Source organism: Nuphar pumila, chromosome 14 (assembly GCF_984573655.1).
Source record: "Nuphar pumila chromosome 14, dmNupPumi1.hap1.1, whole genome shotgun sequence".
In the NCBI taxonomy this organism is placed as follows: Eukaryota; Viridiplantae; Streptophyta; class Magnoliopsida; order Nymphaeales; family Nymphaeaceae; genus Nuphar; species Nuphar pumila.
The window spans coordinates 80570648-80582314 of NC_143262.1; the positions used below are offsets into that span (position 1 = coordinate 80570648).

Sequence of the window (11667 nt, forward strand, 5' to 3'; positions counted from 1 at the left end):
TGGTGGGGCCCCTAGTAGTCCTGTTACAATGATATAAAAAAATAAAAAAAAAGGGAAAAAAGAAAAGGAAAAAGAAAATAAAAATAAAAACCTAAAAGTAAAAAATTACAGGAAAATTACAAAAATACCCCTATCTGGTATTTGAATTGAGAAATGAAGAATATATGTATATATATAGATATATACTTATATATATATAAGTATATGTATATATATATATATATATTTATATATATACATATTTTAACACGCCTCCTCAAACTTTACAGGGAGAATACCGAAACTTTGCCAAGAAGAAAAAAAACGCAGAGTTGGAAGCGCTTTGGTGAAGAAGTCAGCCAACTGATATTCTGAAGTAACATATGGTAATGTGATGGTTCCTTTGAGAAATTCATCTTGAACATAGTGACAATTCATTTCAATATGCTTGGAACGCTCGTGGAATGTATGATTGCTTGCGATGTAAATCGCGCTTTTGTTATCACAACATATCTTGGTGGAAGAAGAAATGAGGACGCCCATGTCACAAAGGAGACTTCTAAGCCACACAATTTCCATAGTTGTCATCTCCATGGCCCGATATTCAGCTTCAGTGGATGATAGAGAGACTTTTTGTTGCTTCTTACATCTCCACGAAATAAGAGATTCTCCTAAGAAAATGCAAAAACCAGTAGTTGAAATACGATCAATGGGATTTCCTCCTCAGTCTGCATCAGTAAAAACAATTAATTCAAGAGATGAAGAAGAGGATAAGAAAAGCCCTTTGGAGATGGTGTTCTTGATGTATCGCACAACTCACATCATGGTTGCCATGTGAACTGTAGTAGGAGCATGCTGAAATTGACTTGCAGCATGAACCGCATGAGCAATATCTGGACGGGTGATGGATAAGTAAGGAATCCAATCAATTGCCGATAAGGAGTAGGATCCTCAAGAAGAACGTCATCTTCAAGTCTCAACTTTGCATTTATAACTTCAGAAGTTTTAAATTTCTTTTCATCTGAAACTCCTGATTTAGTACAGATGTCTGCTGCTAACTTCATTTGAGATAAAATGTATCCTCAAGGAGAATATGTCACTTCAATACCTAAAAAATATCTCAAAAACCCCAAGTCAGACATATCAAAAGTTTTCTTTAACATAGTTTTAACATAATTTACTCACTTTTTGTCACTTTCAGTGAAGATCATATCATCAACATACAGAAGTAGAATAACAATGGAGTCACCTGTTTTCTAAACAAAAAGAGCACTATAATAAGAAATAAAACAAAAATTAGATTAATACATTACTAAACTTGTCATACCAAGCTTTGGGGGCTTACTTAAGGCCATATAATGCTTTTTTTAATTTCAAAATTTTATCATTTAAATTCATGCCAGGAGGTGGTTCCATATAGACTTTTTCACCCAGCTCTCTATTTAAAAAGGCATTATTGACATCAAGTTGAAAAATAGGTCATTTTTTAATAGAGGCTATTGCAATAAGGGTTCAAACACTAGTCATTCGAGCAACAGAGGCAAAAGTCTCATCATAATCCACCCCATATTCTTGGGCATATCCTTTGGCTACTAATCGAGCCTTAAATCTTTCTAAAGAACCATCACTTTTAGTTTTTACTTTAAAAACCAAGGTTTTAAAACCCGTGACTCAGAACTCGACTCGTTCTTTATTGACTCATGACTCGGCGGGTCAACTCGGTGACTCAGACCGGGTTTTGTTAACTTTTGATTTTAAAACAAAGACAATATATAAATTGTCATTTAAACATATAAAGGTTTGTAGAATGACTTAATTACTAGTTTAATTGATTAATAAGTAAAATAACATCAAGTAAAACTACTCTTAATTCAAATCTCACATTTACTAAAGAAATTACACAAGCAGGAGCAAGTCTTTCAAGACGATATATAAAGAATGACTTAATTACTAGCTTCAAGAACTTTAATAGCCATGCTCGATCATGGTTTACATCCTGAATATATGGACATAGTTGTTGTGTTGCAGGGCCTCAGAAAATCCTTGCAAAATTTTGGGAACATTGAACTTTATCTTGATATTTGTAAGTGTGTTTCTGATGTAGAGTTGATTGGACCATGCCTTATATATCTGCACATAAATGCATATAAGCTTTGGATAATGAGAATGATGTGATGTATATATATTATAATGATAAATATGGACATTTTATGCTGTTGGTTTTGAACAGGCTGGCTGCCAACTATTGTGTAGGTCTCAGAGATGGTTGCATGAGGGATCAATTATGTTAGCTGGATTAGTGGATTCACTCTATGTTCATTGAGGGGTACTGGGTTTGATTCCTTACCTGGAGCTACCAAAAGGAATGAATGATGGACATGTGAAATTTGATTGACTTTTACTAATTTTGTGATTTTATATTAAGTTGGTAAGCCTATTGTTATTATGCTATTTGTTCTTTGAAAAATGAACACTTACATATGAAAAAAATGCCCATAGCCTTTGAAAAATGAAAAAAGAAAAAAGTGCCCAAAACTCGCCCGAGTCAACCCGAGTTTTCGCAGAACGAGTTTAGCTTGCCGAGTTGACTCGTTGGAGGGCCGAGCCGAGCCGAGTCAGCCGAGTCACCGAGTTGACTCAGCGAGTTTTAAAACCATGTTAAAAACCCATCTACATCCAATGGGTTTCTTGCCATTAGGAGGATCAATGATTTTCCAAGTTTGTGCTTTGTTAAGTGCATTAAGTTCAAGTTGCATTGCTTCATTCCAATGGGCATATTGTTTGGCATCATTATAATGGGATGGATCATGAAAAGAATGAAGAACTAACAAACAAGCTCGAAAATTAAGAGAAAAAGAATCATAAGATACAAATCTATCAGGTATTTTAAAAATACAATTTGATCTTCTTTGAGAGGATTCTTCTAGCGATTCGTTTTAAGAGAATTTTTCAAGCGCACAAGGAAGATTATTTTCATTTCTTCTAGTATAAACTTGTGTGTGACTTGTTATATTTTCATTTAGGTTTTCATGTAGATCATGTTGCTCATCATTTTAAAGTTCAATATGATCCTCAATGATAGCTTCAGGAGGATCAATAGATTCAACATGATTGTCAATGCATTTTTCTTGGGGTAACAAGTCAAATAAAAATGAATAATCAATATTTTCATTTAGATTATGCGAAAAACCATTTTCTTCTTCTATAAAAGTGACATCTTTTGAAATATAAAGTTTGTTATTTAGTAGGTCAAAGCAGCGATAACCTTTTTGTTTTTTGCCATATCCTAAGAAAATACATTCAATTGCCCTTGAAGAAAGTTTATCATTTTTGTGAGTTAGAACAAAACACTTACATCCAAAAACTCTTAGTCTTTTATAGTCGGGAGACATTATAAAGTTATTTAAATGGAGAAAGATTTTTCAAAGAAGCTGAGGGTGTTCTATTAATTAAATATGTTGAAGTCAAAACAACTTCGGTCCAAAAGGATTTTGGAATATTTTTGGAAACTAATAGAGTTTTTGTTGTCTCTATTATGTGTCTATGCTTTCTTTCCGCAAGACCATTTTGTTGTGGAGTGTTAGGACAAGAACGTTGATGAAAAAATTTATTTTCTTTTAAATATGTTTGAAAATCATTGGACATGTATTCACCTCCTGAGTCAGATCTAAGAACAAAGAGGTTTCCTAAAAATTGATTTTTAACCATTGCATGAAAATCTTTGAAAAAAGAGAAAACCTCATATTTACGATTTAGGAAGTAAATCCATGTAAATCGAGTAAAATCGTCAACAAAGACAACATAATATGAGAAGCCTCCTTTGGATATAACAGGAAAAAGACCTCATACATCAGAATGAATAAGTTCGAACGACCGTGTGGAAACATAATTTCTTTGAGGAAATGGAATAGCTTTAGATTTCCCAAAAATACAATCTTTATGTCATGTGTTTGTCTTTACAAGTATTGTCCAAAAAAGGAAAAAGAGACATCTTTAAAAAATTTGGATGACCAAGTCTCTTGTATCAAACTTCAATACTTTTGACATTTACAAAATTACAAAATGACTTGGATGGAAGAGACAAAAAATCTATAAAATAAAGATCGTCCCTCCTATGGCCTTGCCCAATCAGCTTCCCTGACCGGAGATCCTGCACGGTGCAATCTTTAGGTGAGAAAGAGACTTGGCAACCATGATCGGTAATTTGAGAGACCGAAAAAATATTTAAGTTAACTTTTGGAACAACTCTTTAGGGACAAAAAAATTTTGAGAGGATTTCAAGTCAAGTGTTCCAATACTTTCGATTTTTAAAGATGTTCTATCGGCCGTTGAAACATACGAAGATATAGGGTCGGAAAAAACATTCGAAAGAGAACTTTTATAAGATGTCATATGAAAAGAAGCACTGGAGTCTAGTATCCACATACCTGGAGGTGATGATGAATAGGCTATGGCGGCTCCAGAAGTTGATGTTGAAGATGTCTTGAGAAGATGTTGGAGGACTTTAAAAAATTGGCAAAGAGTTTCTTTGATATCTCCTCCATTGATATTTTCTTCTTCCTTCTTTGGAGTGTTTTGTCCAACCGCGGCCACCTTTTCTTTAAGCTTTGGACAAACCGGCTTAATATGCCCCGGTTCATTACAATAGTGACAAATCACTCCCTTTCTGTACCCATTAGTTTTGGAAAATGAGAAGGTCTATATGCTTTTACATTTGTTCTCGGTCTAGTAACGACCAAAATTTCATCATTCTTAAGACTTATGCCAAGACGAGTTTCCGTTTGGCATACTTCGACAAGAGCATCTTCAATAGGTAAGGCTTTACTTCTATGAAGGAGAGATGCCCTAACTTGTTCAAATTCGGGCCTAAGCCCATGAAGAAATTGAAAGAAATGCTCTTTTTCAATTTATTCTCTTCTAAGCTCAATATCTTCCGGAGCCACCCATTTGGGTTCAAGAAGAGCGAGCTCATCCCAAAGAGGGGTTAGAGTATTAAAATAATCACGGACACTCATGTCCACTTGTCTAGTAGATCTAATTTTTTCTTGACAAAAAAATTGTCTAGCTAGATTTTTTGGGGTATACATGCCCTTAGGTAAGAACCATGCTTCATTGGCTCTCCTAAATTTAGCAATGTTGGCACAATTTTTAATATCAACATTGTTCATAAACCATGCCAAAATCTTGGCATGGTTACTTTCTCAATCTTCTACCTTGGATTGGTGCTCATCAATGGCTTTGATGCGGTCATCACCATCTAGAGCTCTCTCAACACCTCCTTCAATTTTGGTTTGCTTTAAGGTGGGCTCAAGAGTGGTGCCCATCACAAAGCCCCACAACTTCTTACCTCTTAGATGATTTTCCATAGTCAATGCCCACATAAGATAGTTTGCACCATTGAGTTTGAAGGAGAGCTCAACTCTTGATTCATGCTCCATTGATGACGGGAAGGATAGAATATGAAGAGCTCCAAAGATCTTTCAAGAGTATAGAAAATTCAATGGCTTTGATACCATGTAATGAAAATAGCGGAAGCCCCAATGATCCAATGAACTCTTTAAAAGAGTCAAACAAAGAGCCAAGAACACAAGCACGTAAAGTGCACAAATAAACCACTAAGGGGTAAAGTGCCTTAAAGGCAAAAATATATTGAAGAGAGAGAGAGAGAGAAAGTGGGCTAAAAAACCCTTACAATGCAAGAGGGAGAGCCCTCTTTTTATAGAAGAGAAAAAGGTAGAGAGAGGGACCACTTGGGGCTCCCTTTTAGTCGTTGGGAGCCCCAACGACTAGATGGTGGGGCCCCTAGTGGTCCTATTACAATGATATAAAAAAATAAAAAGAAAAAAGGAAAAAAGAAAATAAAAATAAAAACCTAAAAGTAAAACAGTACAAGAAAACTACAAAAATACCCCGATCTGGTATTTGAATTGAGAAATGAAGAATATATGTATATATACATATATATATACATATATATATATATATATATATATATTTTAACAGTATCCCCCAGTTTGCCTATTATGACAAAAAAAAAGTAGGATGCAGCCAAGATGATGTAACACTTTTTCTGTACCAAAAAGAAAAGACGAAAAGGAAACTAGATTGGAACAGAAGTAATTTACTACCACAAAACAAAACCATGAAGGTTAATCTAGACGAAAGTCCAATGACATAATTCATATGAACTTGAAGCTTGTCTATCTAACTAAGGTGGAAAGACAAAATTTAATTGGTAGTTGTTCTTTAGAGTTACAAAAGGCAAGGGCTTACATGAAAGAGGTGAATAGGGGGTAGGGTATATCTACTGGGCCAAAACTTGGCCTGCACTAAACTCACAAGTTAGTGAAACAAGAGAAACATTTATATACCAATAAAATAATTCAAATTAAAACCAACATGCAAGAGTTCAAGATATTAAAACATGCACATTTTCTGGTTAATCATGGTGAATTTGACAAGTTGAAACGATATGAAGGTTTATATGCTAATAGACTAAATGGAACATACAAGAGTTCATCGAGGAGAGTAGCAATATATACACTTACTCAGGCAAAGTTTCATAATCAGTAAGAACATTCCATACTCTACGTACAGGGGCCTTCACAGTAATACTTGCAGCCACACTTCGGTGAACACCACCATTTTCCTGCATGACACATGTTATTTGAACATTTTCTTTGGAATACTACTATGTTAAAATGAAAGAGAGAGAATTTAAACATTTAAGTCCTTGACCAGTCTAAAGTTTAACTTACCAGTAGGTCATCACATCTGCGAAGATGAACTTCATCTGCCATACAGAGCCTGTCCAATCTGCAAACCTTTCCAAATACACCCCAGTTACTGTTAAATTCCTCAAAAGATGGAGCCAACAAGGGGCCAAGCTTACTCCTAGCATAGTTGCTGGTTGAATTACTTAATGAAGTCTCGGCACTTTCCAAAGAAGATGGCTTGTCCATGTCGTTGGGAACAACATTAGCTTTGTCATTTTTATCCAGGATATTCTCATCAATTACTGTTCTTTGACTTACTCCACAGCCTTTTTGGGCTCGAGATGCTATGGCTTTAAGATTCACTGGAAGATCAGATCTGATGATTCTCTCTATGAATATGGCAGGGTAGTTGAATCTTGGTATTACATTTAGTTCATATGATAAAATTGTAGTAGAGGGCCTGCAAATGTACTTTAAGAACAAAAATCAGAAGCACAAAATCTCAAGCACAGCAAATGTGCTTTAAGAACAAAAACCAGTAGCTCAAAATTTCAAGTAAAACAGACTACCAAGGAACATCAACAAAGGACTAAAAATATAAATAGTATTGTCAAAATCAATCACTGATATCACTGATATTTTGAAAATATCAAGATATTCTCAGCAATTTAACATAAGCCAATAATATCAGAAAAATATCACAATATTTTCAAAATATGTCCACAATTCAAAATATCATGACAATATTGCAGTATTATCATAATCTTTTTTGAATTTTTTTATCAATTTTAAGCCTAGTTTTTCTATTTTTTGCATTTTTGTATTTTAAAAACTTTTCAAACATATTTCCTTTTATTTTTGCAAGAAAAATGATACAAAACCTATTATTTTTCATTTATTAAAACTCCTGAGATTTTTCTGAGATTTTCCCAAGAAAAACCAGTTATTGGAAAAAACTCCAAGAAAAACCCTGAGTGAGAAATTACCTTGAAACGATACTGGTGACTATGGTTGAAATGAAAGAACAGTTGAAACATGATTGTATAAAACATTAATAGGCTACTAATCGTAATAATTGAACATACAACAATAAATAAATTATATGTTTTCCAAAACTTATTGATAAAAAAAAGCCAACCAATGTGAAAGCAAGACATGAATGCATGAAAGCTTATACATATTCACATCCAAGAAGCAACAGTCAAAAGAAATGGTGAACTTTTCATCAGAAAACTAAATTATCGATTGACATCAATAAAGAGCAAGAGTCTGCTCATCCAAGATTACCTTACACCAGCTTTCAAGGACCACTTTCCCTCAAACTTCATGAAGTCACCATCAACCATACAGAAATGTAGCTCCTTACCTGTTTCCTATAGCATATTGAACCAGGTAAACTATAATCTACTTTCTCCATGACTAAAGTTGGACATATGCAAAAATGTTTGATGCCCAAGTTCCAAATCACAAACACGGAAGCAACAAAATAAACATGAAAATAAATCATGATGTCTTCTTGTTTAAAGCTACACAAAAAAACAACAAAATATATTCAATTAAAGCAAAAAAACAAAAAAAAATCACAAACTCATTCAAGAGTATTTAGTGAAAAAGTCCACAAACTATGTTCGAGTGTGCGTGATTGTGCATATGTGTGTGTTACATGCCTATAAAAATATAAATATATGACATTCATGAAGACACACACATACACAAGCACACACATGCATACACACTTCCCAAGTTTTAAGTTTCCACTCTTGTGCAATAAAGATGAATGGAAAAGGCAAAGTAAATCAATCTAGACATTTTTTCTAGGCAATAAGATGGCCATATAAAAAGAACAAAGCAATACTTGGAATGGACTCTGACACTTATATCTTGGAAGCTTTAGCTATTATCAGCGGTTTAATTGTGACAAAATATGCTTCCATTAGTAAAACAGCAGGAGAATTAGTACTGGTGCTTAACATTTTCAGTTTTTAAACATTAAAAAGAAACACATTATATGAAATTGAAGAAAGGTATCAAACTAAATAAGTCAAATAAATACTGATGCAGTTGGTTGGACATGCAAATGTGGAGAATGAAGTACAAAAGCAAGAAACTCATGTTCTAGTTTGGTATCACCAAAAACAACACAGAAGAAAAGCAAAGAGAACTTATTCTTCATCTCACCAAAAACTTTGACACGCTTCTCAGTTTTTTCTTATCTTTAATTAATTTTCCATCTTAGATTAAGACTGGGTTTTTTCTCTACAATTTGTTACAATACTTACACTACACACTTCACTGCCTTCTGTTAACAGTTGGAATGGCAAAAAATACAATATCTGAGCCAAGGGTCTCAGTTTCCAATTTTAACCAGGGTTATCCCATCTTTTACAACTAATTATTAACGATTAATTCCACAAAAGACCACTGAGTTTTTATTTTACAACGAATGATCTACCTGCATAGTTGCTTCTACAGTTAATCATGGTGGTTCAATGACTTATCTTTACACACCTCAATCACTCTAGGGATTTCCGGCGTGCTGGTCAGGTACCTCACACGTTTCCTCCAGACAATCATGCATACACTAACTAGCACATCCAAATGAAAGCTCAAGAGTCCTACTCCGAGTGCAATAGTATCCGATTCACAAGATTCAAAATAGCTTGCCTGTTTGAACAATTCTTGAGATTTCGCAGAAAAATCAATTTTTCATAAACAACAGAACGCGTTAGAGGCAGGTTTCTCCGTTGCAGTCATGTGAAAAGGTTGAGAGAGTTACAGCATTAGGAAGCTCTTGGAGGTCCAATACCACCCGGGCCTCGATATGCCAATATAACGCCCGCTGCATGCCCTTCTGCATCAACCAGATCCGTCCGGGGTGCGGACACGGGATCCTCTCGCTGCCGGAAAAAAACGGATTCAGCGAACAAAAAACGAACAGAAGAATCGAAAAAGGACCGTAAAAGAAACGCAACAACAACCTGCCGATGAGATTGGGGACGAAATCGGCGAGGCGTTCGTAGTCGGTGAGAACGTCCCAGACGGTCTGCTCGTCGGTCGAGACCGTTATCGAAGCTCTGACTCTGCGTTCCCTCCACGAGATCACATCCACCTCGCACTGCACCGCCTTCTCCGCTTCTTCTTCTTTTTCTTCTTCTTCTTCTTCGGGTTTCCAGAGTCTGCCATTCCCATTGTTTCTGAGTGGTCTGGTCTGTAAAGCTCTGTGGTTTCTGAGAAGAAGGAGAGGGACGACTGGAACGGTGAGTTTGTTACGGAGAAAGAGAAGAGGGAGGAGGGAGTTAGGGTTCTCTACGGAGTGCCGCTTGTGGGGGAAGAGGGGCCGGGGATGGCCAAAGCAGAGGTTCATCACCGGAGGGGAGCTGCTGATGCAGTAGTGGCGGAGCGCGCGCCAGCTGCCACTCTGCAGCGAGGGAAGCACGACTCCTTTCAAAACCGGGGGGACCGTCGCACGTGCGTTCGTCGACAGCCACGAGTCGGAACGCCTTCCTTCCTCCATTCTCTTTTTTTTTTACTCTTAAAAAATATATATTTAACGCGAGAATATGTGTTCTTCGTGATTTGTGTTTGAATTTTATATACACATTGATAACTTCATTTTGGTATCACTCTGTCTACCCCACTTTGTGTTTTAACATTTTTATGTTTGATTCTATCCCCAAATATGAATCTCGGATTGGATTTGAATTGTAACACCTCAAGTTTTTTAACTTAAAAAATTTAAGAAAAAATTAAAATTTTATTTGGTGACGTAGAACGAGGTTAAAGTACAACGAAAAATCATTTTGGTTGGCCTAAATTAGCAAACTCTATTACAAGAGAAAGGTGAACTGTGTAGGCTTAGATCCAACTCCCCAATAGAGTATGAATCTTGGTTTAACAATGAGGATTCCACTTAGAATCCCAACCCCTTAGTTGTTTCAACAAATCAAGTAATTTAAATGTAGGGAAATAAAACAAGAACAATTAACATTCAAAAAATGTGCTTCAAGGTTTAAATATTTTCAAAGTTAGAGAATAATAACATATTTATCAACAAAATGAAGCCAAAATATAAAAAATACAATGAACCTAGGAGTCTTGGTCTGTCGTCCCTGACTCGCATCTTGGCCTACACTGCGAAGAGGTCATTGCTCACTTGTATTTCCTTTAAAGGGTCATATTAGTGAAAGCTTAGTAGGTATATATACCAATTTCACAAGGAACTACGTGACATTCAAACATATATACTCATTCAGATAGCAGGGAAAAAATCCATAAAACAATTATGAAACGATATGACAAAAGCAATTTAATATGCTATCATTCAGTATGACCTCATTCATAAACTTACTTTAAACTCGTACAGGTTAAACATTGATTATAAATAGGTATAGATTAATTGAACGTATATCAATACAAAGTTGTTTGATTTGAAAGGTTTTTGTTTCTCTTGATTTGAAGGTTCTCTCGAGTACTCAAGGAATGTGACATCAAAACAGAATAGAACACTTTGGGCGCTTATTATACTATGGTGTTTTACATTGTTTGAAGGTCTTTCTACACAAGAGTCCAAGCGGGCAGCCCATGACCACAAGATAGTTCTCGCTTGACAAGAATTATAATGCATCATGAACTAACTGCATTAGATAGACACTATCACCTATGACACATTGATAGTTTTGGCCTCCTAACCTTCAAATGAATAGAGATCCATTGGGATGCTTTGCTTTTATAAATTACCAATTTATTGAGGTCACTCGAGGTTTGTACCACCTATCATCTCCAAGATAGCTTATGCACACGTAATGGTTATGATGGTTTTCTATCTCACAACTATTCGTTTTTGCTCTAGTACCTTGAACCATTTGAGCATTTCGCCAGTGATGGTTTTATTGTTTATTTAGGTATGCATGTTAAACATGTGTATCTTTGCACCCACAAGGGTTCTTCATAACCTCAAACTTGCTATAGAGCT

The 11667-nt window shown here is 35.5% G+C and overlaps 1 protein-coding gene across 2 annotated transcripts in view; it reads right to left on the reverse strand.

Moving 5' to 3' along the window:
• The window catches only part of LOC149817084 (polyketide cyclase/dehydrase/lipid transporter), a 48231-nt gene extending 38122 nt beyond the window's left edge, over positions 1–10109 (reverse strand). The window contains exons 1-5 of one of the 2 annotated variants that reach the window (XM_089986670.1): positions 9674–10109; positions 9472–9592; positions 7983–8068; positions 6738–7155; positions 6528–6628 (exon numbers count right to left, since the gene is read on the reverse strand). In XM_089986670.1, coding sequence (XP_089842796.1) covers positions 6528–6628; positions 6738–7155; positions 7983–8068; positions 9472–9592; positions 9674–10059 — 1112 coding nt within the window. In that variant the 5' untranslated portion in view covers positions 10060–10109. The remainder of the gene's footprint in view (positions 1–6527; positions 6629–6737; positions 7156–7982; positions 8069–9471; positions 9593–9673) is intronic. The other variant, XM_089986671.1, reaches the window with a different exon arrangement.
• Positions 10110–11667: the final 1558 nt, after the last annotated feature.